General features: G+C 36.1%; 4 protein-coding genes across 8 annotated transcripts in view; all 4 read left to right on the top strand.

Annotated features, from left to right (window-relative positions):
- LOC105228465 (alpha-tocopherol transfer protein-like) overlaps window positions 1-16,749 on the top strand; it is a 91,751-nt gene that overhangs the window by 46,611 nt on the left and 28,391 nt on the right. The window lies entirely within an intron of this gene.
- On the top strand, window positions 1,692-5,433 carry LOC105228357 (retinol-binding protein pinta). 5 transcript variants are annotated; one of them, XM_029551173.2, is made up of 4 exons: window positions 1,692-2,130; window positions 3,930-4,430; window positions 4,491-4,863; window positions 4,946-5,433. In XM_029551173.2, the coding sequence occupies exons 2-4, from the start codon at window positions 4,102-4,104 to the stop codon at window positions 5,198-5,200; spliced, it is 957 nt and encodes a 318-aa protein (XP_029407033.2). In that variant the 5' UTR covers window positions 1,692-2,130; window positions 3,930-4,101; the 3' UTR covers window positions 5,201-5,433. The 5 variants fall into 5 exon arrangements, with proteins under 5 accessions (XP_029407033.2, XP_011206464.2, XP_049309700.1 ...); XM_011208162.4 differs by having other exon boundaries at window positions 4,061-4,430; XM_049453743.1 differs by having other exon boundaries at window positions 4,074-4,430.
- On the top strand, window positions 7,515-8,848 carry LOC115066323 (alpha-tocopherol transfer protein-like). Its single transcript, XM_029551176.2, has 3 exons — window positions 7,515-8,029; window positions 8,095-8,467; window positions 8,543-8,848. The coding sequence occupies exons 1-3, from the start codon at window positions 7,722-7,724 to the stop codon at window positions 8,798-8,800; spliced, it is 939 nt and encodes a 312-aa protein (XP_029407036.2). The 5' UTR covers window positions 7,515-7,721; the 3' UTR covers window positions 8,801-8,848.
- On the top strand, window positions 12,889-14,709 carry LOC105228361 (alpha-tocopherol transfer protein-like). Its single transcript, XM_029551198.2, has 3 exons — window positions 12,889-13,218; window positions 13,844-14,216; window positions 14,291-14,709. Exons 1-3 carry the CDS (start codon window positions 12,911-12,913, stop codon window positions 14,546-14,548), a joined length of 939 nt encoding a protein of 312 aa, XP_029407058.2. The 5' UTR covers window positions 12,889-12,910; the 3' UTR covers window positions 14,549-14,709.

Here is a 16,749-nt window from a genome sequence, read left to right on the forward strand (position 1 = left end):
AAATGTAAGAACTTGTCATATGATTTGTTGACTATACGAATATTGTTGACTGAAACGTGAAGATACATTCTGTATTCGTCACGACTGTTTCACTATTCAGAGTAAAGGTTTGAATATATTCTCTTAAGTGTTGTTGTAATCTATAGGAGTTTAAAAGGAAAATTGTGTTAACATTTGGTTAATAGATAAACAGATTGATCTATAATTATACTATATACATATATACTTATTTTCATATTTTATTCGTGTTAATTTGGCTTACTTTACTTTTAGAGTTGTTTTTTTTTTTATAGTGACACAATGATTTACATAAAAATTTACTGAACGAGTGCATCTACAGTGTATATATTATAAATAAATTCTTGGAAGGAAAATTATTTCAACGAATACCGACTTAGGCAATGCAAATATAACGCCGTGTTTGGTTGGTTGGTTGAAAAGGGAGACCGGACCGCAGCGGCCGCACTCAGGCCCATTGTACTCTCGGGTAGTAACCGATTTAAGCTTTATCCAACAACCTTATTCAATTCCACCCCAGCTGTCTTGAGTTGGAGTATTGGGAGCCATGAAATATGTCCCTTCTCATCCGACTGAAGGATGGGCTTTCGCATAGATAATGCTCCAGCGTTTCATCATTCTCCGCGCATGCTCCGTATTTCGCCTATTTAGCTAACTAAAGGTCGCCGTCTTTAACACGTTTTTCTCGGATCTGTGCTTTTGAAATCTGTTTGCAAAATTTCTACTCAACCGAATGAAAAATTTATACAGGTCTTTGAGATACAATTCTTCAAGACAAAAATCCAATTTTCAGTTTTTTTCCTTCGTCCAAGCTCTAAGAAAAGATTTAGGTAATTGTAGAAACTTGTTTGTTGATTTGTTGGAATCTCTCTTATCACCTTACATTAATGCTTTATTAACTTACGTCTTTATGCGTATTTGTTGTTGTTATAAAGGCATGTTTTACTTTTTTTTATTCCAAAAAATTTCATGTTGAGGTCACTGTGCCTGCGAGCACTTGCATACAAGTCATATTAATGCGAGTGGCCATACGAATTGCTTGCCGATAATCTACTTAGGATCAATAAACGCAAACCATCGTCTATTTGTTTGGCTTTATTTTATTGCTCTGCATAGTTGTTATTGTTGTTGTTGCTAATATGTTTTGTTTTTAGTTTATTGCCACAGACGTTTTGGAGGGTGGTGGATTACAGGCTTTTTTGTTCATGGCATTAACTAATTTGGTCGATACACATACATATATGCACAATCATACATACATACATGCATATGTACATGGCAACATATGTTTTTGTTATATTTGTTAATTTGTGTGGTTGCGTTTTTTACTTTTCTTATAATTTGTAGTGTTTGCAGTGACTGCTTTTCTAGCGTGTTTTATTGCAACTTACGGTTGTTAGCTTACGGTTCGTTTTATATACTTAATTGTTTGTTGTTTTTTTTACCTTTATTGCTTTAGCACTTTGCTGTTTGTAATTTTTTCTGGCCTTTTAGTTGTATTTTTTGTTTTTTATATTTAATTTTTTTTTTTAAATTGTATAGTATTTTTTTAAATTTTTTTATATTTTTTTTTTGTTTTTTTTTTGTATTGCATTATTTTGATTTGTTGTTTTTGCTTTCGCACTCGATTTCATTGCATTGACAGATTGCGCTACTGTTTGGCGGCATTTGTGGCAATAGCGCTGTGACAGTTGCTCGTGGCGCCTCAGACGGTGCGATACAAAAACCGGCGATTTCTTCCCATTCAACTTCACCTGTTAGTGGCAAACGCTTTTTGTTTTTGTACTTTTGCAACCAGTATTCGAGCGGAAGCAGAGAGTGGAAGTGCGAGAGTGCATGTGTGCGGATTGTCTTGTGTTTATTTGATAACTTGCCTTTTATTGTTTCACACGTTACGACGTGGTGTCTAATACCAATAATAATTTATTATCATTTTTATCAAAATCCAAAAGTGCTAAATTTTCGCTAGCAACGTGATAAGAAATTTACGAAAGAAATTGAATCGATAATTGCCCTGACCGGTGAACTAAGTAAAAGAGAAAGAGAAACCACCGCGCGAAAAACAATTAGCTGTCAACTATACTTATCGTTCTAACACTTGAATTTTTTTTGGTAAGTCGCCAAATAAATTTTGCATTTTTTAAATTTTCGGTTGCCAAATTTGAAAAAAACAGTCTTATAAGTTCAAACTAGCAAATTGTTGGAAACTTTTATAGAAATTATCCCGATTTTTATTATTTTCGGATTTTAGATCTACGAAATATCATTGAGTTTTGCGCAGTCCTCCAAGAAAAAAATTAATTTTTTCCTGCAAAATGTAGAATCGTTAATATTGGGCAGTCGAAAAAGTCTTTTCGTATTTTGTCAATAGATGTCGTTTCAGGCGTATACCTCCAGTGTTACCAATCACTTTGTCTCATACCATAAAGTGTTGGAAAGGTGATATTTTAAGCTTCATTTAACCAAAAAATCAAAATTCAGGGAAGTTGAAAGAAAGTTACAGCTGTTCAAAATTGAGTGAAAATAATGAAGAAATTCGCTATATTTTGAATATTAATTAAAACATTTTTTGTCGTGATACAATACTATACCAGCAAAAATATTTATCTTTCATTTCTAAACACGTTGACTTGCCTACATATTTGTAGAAAATGCATTGAACTCCTTAATTAAAAAGGTGGTGGCGGGAAATAAGCAGGTAAATCAATACGGAAAGGCACAAAAAGTCGAAAAAGTGCATACAACTTAAAACAAGTTGAAACTATTCAAGCATGAAACAAAATTAAAAGCGAGAAATCAAATCAAAATTGCTAAATTAGAATATGGCGTGTAAAAATTATTAGTCTTTGATTGGAAATAATGTGAATTTCAACTAAATAAACTGCTCAAAAGTGCAACGAAATAGTAATTTAATGACGTATTGATTTGCTTATCGATTATTCACATGGATGGCATGGAATCGCCGCGCGAATAGGGCAAAGCGACTTCGTCACGTCTACCTTTAACAATTTTGAACTTAAAGTTAAGTTTTCAAATATCGACAGTATGACTTCTTCATGTGCCTTAAAATCGAATATACGCTTTAAGAGGTTACATGGGTTTCCTCGGGTAAAAACAGCATTTTTTTTTACATTTTTTTTCTCATATAAGAACTGAAATATTTTTTAGGAATTTTTTATCGTTACAAACATACACTACTAACAAAGAATTTCTGAAATTTTTGGAAAAAAATATTTTAAACTAAGCCAATGCGCCGAGATTTCCGGTGACCCCTCGGAAAAAGATGCGCTCATCATCTAATGTGAAAAAATACGTGTTTTAGTTAAAACTTTAACTTAGAACTTAGAAAGAGCGGTCTACTTTTGTAGCGTGCCTATTGAAAAACCCGTTAAAATATCCCTTTTACTTTAAATTTATTAAATATTTCAGTGCGTCTTTTACGCTACTTTGCTTGCAAGTTCATTGATTTGCATGTTTCATATCTCCTTCCTTGTATGCAACTGGTAATTGTGTTTAAATTATAAGAAAAAAGTTGCTTTAAATAACATAATAATAAATTATAAATGAAGCACATGAAGCATAGGACAACCTGTTGGCTTTCTTTAAGACAATACAAGCGCTGATATCAGATATCAAAAAAGCCATAAATCATGCGACACTGGGAGTCAATTAATCTACTTACATATATACGTACATACGTATACTATATACATACGTATGCGTTTTATATAAGATTACTGAATGCTTGCATAAAACGATTAAGACCCTACTCAATAGCCATTGTAAAAGAAATCGCATAAAGTCTGGGAGCATTGCAACAACACATACTCATTTTATTATTTATAATCCTTTCGCATAAAAATATACTATTATCTAAATCGCCTTTATACAATTAACGTTGGTGTATTTAGATAACATTAGCAAGCCGAATAATTCACCCAGAAGTCAGTGCAGAATGTAGCTTCGGTTTACCAACAACTATCATAGAAAGTTGCTGCAAAATTATTTATTAAATTCATTTAAACGCTGCTCACTTACACAGGATATACTTTTAGGCGCACACTACCGCAACGTCATCCACAAATGAATCCCATAAGCGACGATGCAGCGCCAATTCTACGACCGCTTGGGCCCACTTTACAGAAAATCGCCTGCGAGGAGCTGAATGAGGTGCCCAATCGTGTGGCGGACGATGTGCTGGCGCTGCGTCAATGGATACACAAACAACCACATTTGTGTGCGCGCACCAATGATCAGTTTCTCGTCGGCTTTCTGCGCGGCTCCAAGAATAGTTTGGAAAAGGCGAAGCAGAAAATCGATCGTTACTACACATTGAAGGCAGCCTTGCCGGAGGTGTTCAATGAGCGACGACAGGTCGACGATCCGCTAGTGATGGAAATTGTACGCCTAGGGTAAATATTAAACGTGATTTTCGAAACGATATATTAGCACTACAAACTTTCCATTTATAGCATCATCTTACAGATACCGGTGCCCGCCGACTACCATGGCCCCTGCATAACGATCATACGCGCATGCTCGTACGACACCACCAAATACAAGTTCGCCGATATTATACGCGTCGGTTCGATGTTTGGCGAAATTATGACAATCGAGGATGACAATTCCACAGTTAGCGGCTATATTGAGATTATGGATATGTCTAATGTGAGCGGTCAGCATTTTCTGCAATTGAAACCGGATTTGCTGCGCAAGTTCTCGACCTTCGCTGAGGAGGCAATGCCAATGCGTCAACGTGGCACACATTTTATTAATGTACCGACGGCGTTTGAGAAGGGCTTCCGGACACTAAGCACTTTCTTTCCGGAGAAAATGCTCAGTCGGGTGCGTGTGTTTAAAGCACAATATTTTGTTTTGTAAATTATTTTATTTTTTAATAAATTATCTAACTTCTATCTGCACACAGATTTCAGTCAACTCTAATCCCGAAGCGTTGTTCGAATTCCTGCCACGCGAACATTTGCCGCAGGAGTATGGCGGTGAGAATGGCACCATAGCCGATATTGTGGAGCGCATGGAAGCGAAATTGTTGCGTTATCGCGACTACTTTTTGCAGGAACCGGAATTCGGCACTAATGAGAAGTTGCGCGAGGGCGCGCTCTATAATTATGAGAACATTTTCGGGCTGGTGGGTTCATTCCGTAAATTAGAAGTCGATTAGCCACAAGCTACTTTTATTCTTTTTTGTATTTTTTCTTTGACATTTGCTGTTTTTACAAATATACAAAATATAAATTTATATTTAATAGAGATTATGTCTGGATACTCCCAGTGAATGTTTGATAAATTATCGATTTTTAAGTGAGTTAAAGTAACAATCGTGTCAAGATAAAAAAATTTTAAGTAAAATTAATCAAAAGAATTATTAAAACCAATTAGCGAAATTATAAAAAATTTGGTATTAGCTTAAATTAATAATAAAATTTTTTTATAGTTTTGAAAATTACTAAACAATATAAATTATAAGAAACAATTTTCCAATAGGTCGTTGTCTTATCGGGTGGAAAGTTTTACACAAAATAAACTCTGAAAATTTTATACTTTTTTGCTGATATTTCTGTATACTAAAAAAAATTTTAATTAAAGAAAAGAAACGTTAACAATTTGAAACATTTTCTCCAAACTCAGCATAATCGTTATACCACCAATTAATAACAAGTATTTTGAAAGACTACATCCGTAAGTATATGGTATAACAGGTCAGAGCAAAAGTCCCCGGCAGGCCATAATAACACACATTTTTTCTTCAACATAATTCACTTCAAGGCTGATACAGTGATTTTAGCGTCACTCCAACTTTTCGATATCATTTTTATAGTAGATTTGTCCTTCCAAAATAGGTCTGAGTTTCGGCGCCCATCTCTCCATTCGACGAAAATGAAGGCGAGCGTTCTTATGAGATCTGAGAACGGAAAATAGTCGCTGAGAGCCAGATCTGAAGAATACGGTGGATGCAGAAGCAATTCGATGCCCAATTCATGGATTTTTGCCATCATTTTCACTGACTTGTTACACTGCTTGGTGAAACAGCACGTTCTTTTTCTTCAAATGCGGCCGTTTTTCAGCAATTTCGTCCTTCAAATGTTCCAATAACGCCATGTAATGATTGCTGTTGATAATGCTCCTTTTTTTTTCAATGTAGGCAATAAAAGTTATTCAAAGCGTCCCAAAACATCCCAAAATACAGACGTTCTAAACTTATCAAACGACTATTATCTTTTTCCACGCTTTGAACGGGTTCATCGTGTGCAGTCTCCTCCGATGACAGTCGATTAGACTTCGGAGGGAAATGATGAAGTTATGTTTCATCCATTGTCACATATCGACTATGCTGGAACATCTACAAACACCGTTCCGTATCCTCAGCTCGTCGTTGTTTTTGGTCAAAAGTGAGTTCGTGCAGCATCCAATTCAAATTTAGCTAACCACTTTTCAGCGGTTGACTTCCCAGGTAAAGATTTTTCAGATAATAGTCAATAATGTTGATTAATTTAAGTCTTGGCTTCAACGGTATCTTTTCCCCCCAAATACATTATTTTAGGACGTGAAATGTCTTTTTATTAATTTTCTTACAATAACAGAAGTCTCTTCACTCAAAATGATAAAATTCACAAAATAATGATCTGGCAGCTATCAAAATTATACAAGCGCCTTTTGAAGGTTAGGGCTAAAACTAAGTCATTTATTTATGGATTATTTTTCCTATCCTATCTTCTAAGTTGCTTCGAACGGGAAATCGGTTCAGTAGTCTATGAGTCCATCGAGGACAAACAACGTGACACGTAATTTTTATATATGAAGATATATATAGATTTTTTTTGTATTTATATGTATGTATTTTTGATTCCATATAACATTAATTCCTTCGATCCACTTAGGAATATATATTCTTAGCTCTTCTAATCATTATGGCGTTTGAATTGGATTATACTGCTATTAATTGCTCCTGAAAATCTATGGCGATTAGATAAGCGTTTACCTAATCTTGAAATTTTACTGGTAACTCACTTTTATATTTCGGCATACAAACATACATATATAAAATTAGTGATGAGGTACGAAACAATTGCTTTAGGCTAAGCACATAGTGAGAGCGAAGAACTGCAGAATGAGGTAAGCAGCGAAAAAGCAATAAATTTTATTATATGTACCTAATAAAGATCGCATAAAAGTTTAAGGCATAAAAGTTTAACTTATTATTTGAAAATTTTTAAATCTATAAACTTTGGTGCTATGGTAGTAAAGCTTTTGCGGCTTCATTCCTCACTCTCATCTTCAGCACACGCGGAAATATTGAAATTTTCGCTGCTCCACTCTGTACTTAGCCTTAGGCGAGTCACTGAACTTAATTAATGATGAAAAATTCCCAAAAAAGTCCTGTTTGCAAATAAAAGTTGGTAAGATTGTACAAAATTACTTTTAGATTGTAATGCCATCTCATTTCCTGGACATTGCTCCGCGCACTTCTTTTCTAGAAATAGCACCATTTAAGCTTTCTTATCCATACCACTTGATTAGGCTGTTATCGACGAATTTAAAAGAAATATGTCTGGTAATAACTAAGAGCAGCTAACAACAACACAAATTTTTTGAGTCACGACAAACTAGCAAAGCATTCAAATAGTCTACGAGGACCTGTTTAGACGAAAGGTCGTTTTGTAATCACAAAAAAAGAGCAAACAATGTCACAACTCGCTGTAAGGCCACTAAGCGCACAACTTCAAGCTGCCGCAATTAAAGAATTGAATGAGGTGCCCGAACGTGTGGCGGCCGACATCGAGGCGCTACGCACCTGGATCCAACAACAGCCACACCTGCGCGCACGTGACGACGATCAATTTTTGCTCTCCTTCCTGCGTGGTTGCAAATTTAGTCTGGAGAAGGCCAAAAGCAAAATTGACAAATTCTATACGTTGCGCACCAAATATCCGGAATTCTTCACCATCAACGATGTAGACGAAAAAAAGGTGCGCGAACTCATAAATACTGGGTAAATGTTTGAAGACTTTCATGTTGAGCAACGAAAATTTTTAAAACTTCTTTGTAATTGCATAGCATACTAGTATATTTGCCGACGCCGTTAAATGAAAATGGACCACGTATTGCTGTGGTAACACTGGGTACTTATTCAGCTGACAATTATTCTATAGAAGATGTGGCGCGAACTTTGGATGGCATACAGGAGATATTTATGCTCGAAGATGACTATGCCGTTGTCTATGGCATAACAACCATAGTTGATGTGAAAAAGGGTTCGACAGCGCATCTAATGCAAATGTCACCATCGAGTATGAAAAAAATGACTGTTTTCTCAGAAGAAGCCTTGCCATTTCGCACCAAGGCTACACATTTTATAAATATACCAAGCGGTTTCGAAGTATTCTTTAATGTTCTCAAACCTATGCTGTCGAAGAAACAACAAAAGCGGGTGAGTACATAACTAGAAATTCTTAATTTTGCGATTTTGCGCTCTTCAATCAAAATTTTCTCACTGCATTTACAGCTTTCTCTGCATGGCAATAAATTGGATAAACTTTACGAGCACATCCCTTTGAAATATTTGCCCAAAGAATATGGCGGTGAGAATGGTTCCATTGCAGAGGGCATTGCCGAGCTCAATCAGAAACTCGATGCGTACCGGGAATACTTTAAGACGAATGCGCAATATGGAACGGAAGAAAAGCTTCGTCCTGGTAAACCACTCGATTTCGATCAAATTTTTGGTGTGCAGGGTTCTTTCAGAAAGCTAGAAGTAGACTAATCAAATATATAATATAGCGAAAACATTACATTTTTTCTTCCAAAAATATGTTTGTTTGTACTGAAATTGTAAGTAACAAGTAAGTTTGTTGGTTTTTAATATTTTTTTTTTTTGTGTCAGTTTATTAAATGGTCGAAATTTTTGTACTCTAAGAAATATGTCTCCATTTCGAGACTTCACTACACGGCTCAAAATTTTTTCATAACGGTAAACATTTTCGATTTTTATACAGTAAGTCTCTTCAGTGCTAATAAAGACACAACTTACAGGGTTTTTCCGGAAAGTAAAGAGACTGAGTCGAAAAGTTGTTGAACCAATCGTTACAATTCTTCAAAAACTTTCAAAATAGCCTCCGTCTGCGTTGATGCATTAAAAGCGTCACGGAAGGCATTCTCCGGAATAGCTTTGAGAGCCGAGGTGCATGCTGCTTGTATCCCCTCTGTCGTCTGAAAATGCTTGCCTTTCATCGGCTTTTTTCAGGCAAGGAAACAAAAAAAGTCCGGTTGGCACGTCTGGGTTGTAAGGTGGCTGCGGAAGCGTTGGGATGCCGGTCTTGGCTAGGTTCACAAGAAAGGCGATGTGAGTCTGGGCGTTGTCGTGGTACAACTTTCAATCGGCTGCGATGTCTTGTCGGACCCGATTGACCCTTCGTTTGAATTCATGATGGACGAAGCCTTTGTTGTCAAAAAACACAATGAGCATCGTTTTCACTTTGGATTTGCTCATTCTGCTGGTCTTCATCGGCGACCTCTTCCTCCAAAAAGGCCTGGTGTTACCGAAACACACCACTTCTTGCTAAAGCAACATCTGGGTAAGCCTGCTTGATCATATGAAACGTCTCTGTCACAAATTTACCAAGTTTCACACGGAATTTAATAGCGGTACTCTGCTCTAACGAACGCTGCATTTTCGGCTTGCATTACTCACAGAAACACGCGAAAATGTTTGTCCTGACTCTCCAGGTGCTCTAAGAAAACTGACCAGTCCCTCGTTCGTTAGCTAGGAATGCCCTCTGCCGAATCCAGTATTACTTTCCGGACAAACCCTGTATTTATATGAAGACTTACATACTTACATAAATGCTGAGTAGAAGAAATTGATAATCTCAAGCTTCTAATATATTGTACAGCTATATTGCAGTATATATACATGCATATGTATGTACAAAGTTATAAGTATTATAAAATGAACAATCTATCGCGAATTCTTATCATTTCGGGATCTAATCAATAAACCGATATTATACCGTGTTGTTATTGATAAAATATCTAAACAATTTTGCTTGTGTACGACAAGATTCCCATACTAGTTGGCTTTTGAGTGCGTTATTGAACAGTACAAAGATTAAACATACACTGCCCTCACAATGGCAGAACTTAATGTACGCAAAATTAGTGCAGAATTGCAAAAAATCGCCAACGAGCAGCTGAATGAGGTGCCCGCACAAATTGGCGACGATATTGCGGCGCTACGCACCTGGATCAAGCAGCAGCCGCATTTGCGCGCACGTGACGATGATCAATTTTTGCTCTCTTTTCTGCGTGGCTGCAAATTCAGTCTGGAGAAGGCGAAGGGTAAAATTGATAAATACTATACGTTGCGCACCAAATATCCGGATTTCTTCGGCGCCTACGATGCTGATGACGCAATGCTTCGCACAATTATTAATGCTGGGTGAGAAATTAAACGATTCAATTGCATTTGTGTGAAGAAAATTAAATACATGTACGTGTATTTCTACGCTTAATAGCATAATTCTTTTGTTGCCGAAACCATTGCACGAACATGGCGCACGCATTATACTCATACGTCAGGGTGCACTGCCAGCCGACAAATACACGATCGAACATTTCACACGCGCCGCAAGTCATTTGCAAGAGATCATAATACGCGACGATGATCACGCCATTATATCGGGTATGATATCGATTGTTGATATAGAAGATTGTACGACTGGCCATGTTATGCAGATGACGCCAAGCGTTATGAAGAAAATGTCCGTGCACGCCGAGGAGGCGGTGCCTTTACGACCCAAGCAACAACATTTCATACACATACCCAGTGGCTTTGAAACAGTTTTCAATGCAATGCGCCCATTCATGAGCAAGAAACAACAGAATAGAGTAAGTTTTTAAAAGCACCGAAGGCGCAGAATTGCTTTTTATTAATGTCAAGCAATAAAAAATAATGTATGTACATATATTATAGATTTCAGTGCATGCCGAAAAGTTGGATAGATTTTATGAACACGTGCCATTGTCTTATCTGCCCGTGGAATATGGCGGCAATAATGGCACGATAGCAGAGATTATCGACTACACAAATAAACAGTTGGACGAGTATCGCGTATATTTTCAGGAAAATAAGAATTACGGCACTGATGAAAGCTTGCGCCCGGGCAAACCTGTCGATTTTGAAAGTTTATTCGGTGTAGAGGGTTCATTCAGAAAACTGGAGGTGGACTAGAATTTTTTTTAACGAACCGTTTGCACTATTCAATGCAATTATGTAAATTATAACACATTTAACATCTGTTTTAAACAACATATTTTTTATATAAAATAAAGGGAAATATTGCGTAGTCGAAAAAGTCTTTTCGTATTTCGTCAATAAATGACGTTGCAGTCGTATATCTCCAGTGCTACCAATCACATTGTGTCATACCATATAGTGTTGAAAAAGTGAAATTTTAAGCTTCATTTAACCAAAAATAAATTCGTGGAAGTTCTAAGTTAAGGGTTTAACTAAAACACATACTTTAACTTTAGATGATCCTGTAAGGAGGTCCTGCCAATGCGAGCGCCTCTTTTTCCCGAGGGGTCACCGAAAATCTCGGCGCATTGGTCGAGTTTAAAATATTTTTTTTCAAAATTTTCAGAATATCTTTGTTAATAGTGTATGTTTGTAATAAAAAAAAATCTAATAAAATATTTAATATTTTATATGAGAATAAATTGTTGAAAATGGGCTGTTCTTACACGAGGAAACCCAAGTAATCCCTTAATATTGTATAATAAATATACAAGTAGGACAATAGTGAACGCGGCAATTATCGTTCCATCCCATAGGAGCAGCCGCGCGTTCTTCGAATCATTTTCGATGGGTACTACGTACTGTTTGCACAATTCCTTGATCACAATTGTGTGATAGTGGCTCCACGTTTCGTCAACAGCTTTCAACATGAATGTACTACACGATTGTATATTTATTTTGTGGCGCCAATGGACGGTGAGGCTAAATAACTACCTATCAGAACACGCGCGTATAAAAAGAAGTAGAAGCTTTGCCCCTTAATTTGCTGATTATTTATATATAATATATGTAAACTAGATTTAAATTTACTTTGTTTATAAGTTTTTTTATAAAGGAATTCACAGAAAACTTTACAAATCAGCAAGCAAAGTACAAGTAACTTTGTATATGCTACTTGTAAAATAATTAGACTCATTTCCTTACCCGAATAGCAGATAGCAAGTTCCGTTGCTCGCCTATTGAATACGTTGAAAACACCAAAGGTTTAAGTGATAAACGACCCGAATTCATCTATGACGGAAATTTGGTATGGAAGCATTTAAAAAAACTCCGAAATTTGATGCTTTGAGCTTAAAGCAAATCGAAGAGCATAAAATACGCGTCCTTAGCAATATATTTTAATTCAGATATTTTTTAATAATCGCGCTGTATTGCTTATTCACAAATATGAACTTAAATTGTTTAGGTGTGTTAAAACTTTATATATTGTATATCTAAAAATCTCTAAAATGAGCAAGGTTACTCTAATGTGCGCTATATGTGAACAAAGTAAGAATACCATAGCGGCACTAACATGCACGAGTATTAAAAATAGCTATTTTTTATACGAACATGCACTTTTTTTGAAAGTGTAATAATCTTCTAAAGTATATTGAGTTGTCAAACGCTGATCTTTGAATGTAGTAGGTTCAAAGTTAGGTTTTTCTTTATAAATAGATACGAAATGCATTCTAGATTTGAGTATATTTCGGGCTTTTGCATGTCAGTACAGTTTAGTTGCCGCAAAAAGCGCACAACAGTATCCTATAATCAACGGAAATAATTAACACAATATTAACCACTGGCATATCTTCAATAATGGCAACACCGAATATACGTCCGTTACCAGAACACCTACAAGAGGTGGCTATCAAAGAGTTGAATGAGAGACCTGAGCGGCTGGCAGAAGATCTGGAGGCGTTAAAGGATTGGGCTATAAAGGAGCCACATTTAAATGTGCGACTCGATGATCAATTGCTGGTGGCATTTCTGCGCGGCTGCAAGTTCAGTTTAGAGAAGACAAAGTCGAAATTGGATTGGTTCTATACATTGAAAACTAAATATCCAGATTACTACACATTACAAGATCCGGATGTGCCGCATTTACAAGATCTTGTAAAATATGGGTAAACATTAGACTTATTATTTTTCATGAATTAATAATAGCGGATTTATATTAGAATTTATAAAAACTTAAGACATAGATATATGAATATGAAGTCGTCAGTAATGTATGCATTTGTTTTTACTTGCACTTAAACTGCTAAAGCTTAAGTGATCACTCGTGATGCTACTCGTAATTCCTTACTCCAAAGCGCATGTGAGTAGGATTCAAAAACAATGAAAAATATGTATGATTAACGCGCTCCGCACTGCGAAAGAGGCTTAAAAAACTGTCGGAATACCGAATCAAAACAAATAATATATGCCGGTTGATTTCCGTCGGAAATATTCTCGAAGACGTCTGTTTGAAGCTACAGAGACTTCCAGAAACAGCAAGAGGGATTTTCAACATAATTGCGAACACATATACATACGTAGATACATCATATGCACGTGAAGACAACTTTATGAACATCTTCGACTCGTATATTTAAACTCCCATAAATCGATTGATCACTACAATATACGCAAAGCTATTGACCATCTCTTTGTATCGCTCCTCGAACCCTCCCTATATCAATCACAACTATCACTCTGTTAATTTTTTAACCCTACGGTTGTTTTCAAATGCATAAATTTTTCTTACAGCGTGGGATTACCATTGCCTATACCATTAAATGAGATTGGAGCACGCATTATATTCTGCCGTTTTGGTATTTATCCGATTGATAAATATAAAATTAAAGACTTATTGGCTATCGCTTTTGCAAGCTATGAGCTCCAAATGCGCTCAGATGACACTTCAGTGATCAATGGTTTTATTGCTCTCGTCGACGTTAGCAAAATAAACGCTGCCTATTTTGCTCAATTTACACCGCATTTGTTAAAGAAAACGATGGGCTTTTTCGCGAATGCCGCTCCAATCCGTCAAACCGCAACACATTTCATTAATGTACCAGCAAGTTTTGAGAAGCTCTACAGTATGATAAAGCCTACGCTTACAGAAAAACAGCGGAATCGCGTAAGTATGCAAAATGTCATGGCATGAATCAACATGTACAATTGTTTTTTCTTACCCTGCCAAAAATAAAACAGATTTTTCTGCATGGCAACAATTTGGAGACACTCTATGCCCATATTCCACAAAAATATCTGCCCAAAGAATTTGGTGGTGAAAATGATTGCATCGATGAACTAGAGAAGTCCACATTCCAACTATTTCTTGATCACCGTGATTATTTCAAAGAGGATGTCAAATATCGTAATAATGAGGAGCTGCGTGTTGGTCAGCAACCGGATTATGAGAGTTTATTTGGTATGGAAGGTTCATTCCGTAAAATCGCTGTGGACTAGCTAGTCTTTTACTAAACAGATAAGGACCGAAGGGTAGCTTTAAGACTCAGTAATTAAAAAAAAAAAAACAGAAAACATTAATAATAATAAAAGGGGTTTGTTTGATTTTAATTTTGGAAAGAAATAATAATAAATAATGTACCTATGTATATACAACAACACTACATTTTTTAATATTAATATCCCGAACAGGATTAGAAAAGAAAATCAAATAATGATTTTCGCAAATCGCTTTATTGTTTTTCAAAATATTCTCCTTTAAGTGGTTATATGGGTTTACAGATTTGAAATGTAATTTTTTTTTATTATCTTTTTAAATTCTACAACACCTCTGGAATATTGTCCTAAATTTTCAATTTGATTCGAGTAATCGTTTCGGAGATACAGCCTTGAGAACTTGTGCGCCCGAGGCTAGCTTCGCTAAGTGCGCCGTCTTTAAACGCGTTTTTCTCGAAACAGTGTTTTTGAAGTCGCTTTGCAAGATTACTCAACAAATACTCAATCGATATTCTTGAAATTTTACACAGGTCTTTATGATACAATTCTGTAAGACCTTAACGCAGTTCCTTTTTCGATTACTATTTTTTGTAAAAAAAAATGTCGCGAAATTTTCACTGAAATTTTTTTTTTTTTTTTTTTTTGTAAAAATGTCTGCCAAAAATCCAATTTTCAGTTATTTTCCTTCGTCCAAGTTCTAAGTCAAGGTTTTAACTAAAATACATACTTCTTTCACTTTAATTGATCCTGTAAGTAGTTGTACTGCCAACGCGGATGCATATTTTTTCCGAGGACTCACCGGAAATTGCGTCGCAATGACCGAGTTTAAAATATTTTTTTTCCAAATATTTCACAACTTCTTTTTTAATAGTGTATGTTTGTAACAATAAAAAATTCTAACAAACATTACATTTCTTATATGAGAAAAATTTCTTGAAAAATACTGTTTTTTACCCGAGGAAACCCATGTAACCCCTTAAGATCTATGAATGTGTCGAAAAATGTTGAATTCGTAGCTTATTTCTTACGTACAGGAATAAAAAGAAGCCATTTGGTGCGAAGTCAGTACTATACAAGGGATAACTCATCGAATCAATATTTTGAGTGCTCTAAAATGCAGTTTTAAATCGATGTGTGAGAACTCGCATTGGCGTGGTGCAGAGTGACATGTCTACGGCGGTTGGTTTTCTTAATTTTCTGAAAGGCAACTGGCAAAGCATGGTTGTGTAACACTCAGAATTTACTTTTCCTGGTTGTTCTAGTGTTATGATAGCGACATGTCCAGTTTTACCAAAACACAGGCAACCATTTGCTTGGAAGTGCCTCGTGTGCTTACAACTTTTGTTGCATTCTACCTGTCTGGAAACACTCATACAGCCGACTGCTGTTTACTTTCAGCTTGTATGCCAGTCCCACTAATGCCTATAGTTACCCCAATCTCACGATAGGTTACATGACGATCTTGCAATATCAGTTTGCGCACAGCATCAAGAGTTTTCAAAACAATAACTGATTTTGTAGGACCTTTATGAAATTAGTCTAGTATCTACGACCACGATTGAATTCACCATACCATCGATAAACACTGGTACTTGATGGAGCTTCAGCGCCAAAAATGCACTGTTGCTGAGGCGATCCTCATCGAAAATTGTAAAAAAATAATCGTGCAAAAATGTTCGCGATTTAATTTCATTTTTTTTACCGAGATGAATATTTTAAGTTACTGTAAATAACACCCAGACAGAAAAGTCAGAGAATATAAGTATATATATAAATGATCAGCAGGATAAGCAGAGGTCATGTAGCCATAACCGTCTGTCTACCCGTTTGTATAGTAGGTATAAATGAACTAGTTCTTCTGTGTTTGAGACATCGATTTGAAAGTTTGCACTTTTTTCCCAAACCACTATGGGACATAGCTGCTCGATCAAAATCAAATGCCGAAGTGAAAAACTTCTTTATTCTTCACGCAAAATCTTGATAATAACTCGGTGTAGTTTTATAACGCATATTCACCATTTTCACCACTTGTAGCTACCGACAGGCGCTTATGCCATTAATGCGAATACAGTCGGCTCAACAAAGAAGCCAGGAAAGTGAGAGGCACTGTCGTTTTTACCCTGTTTAATCAAACCGAATATATGGTGCAGTTGATCTTGATCGATTTGTGGCCCTTGTTCGACATGCAATTCAAAGGCATTACC

Source organism: Bactrocera dorsalis, chromosome 3 (assembly GCF_023373825.1).
Source record: "Bactrocera dorsalis isolate Fly_Bdor chromosome 3, ASM2337382v1, whole genome shotgun sequence".
Classification (NCBI taxonomy): Eukaryota; Metazoa; Arthropoda; class Insecta; order Diptera; family Tephritidae; genus Bactrocera; species Bactrocera dorsalis.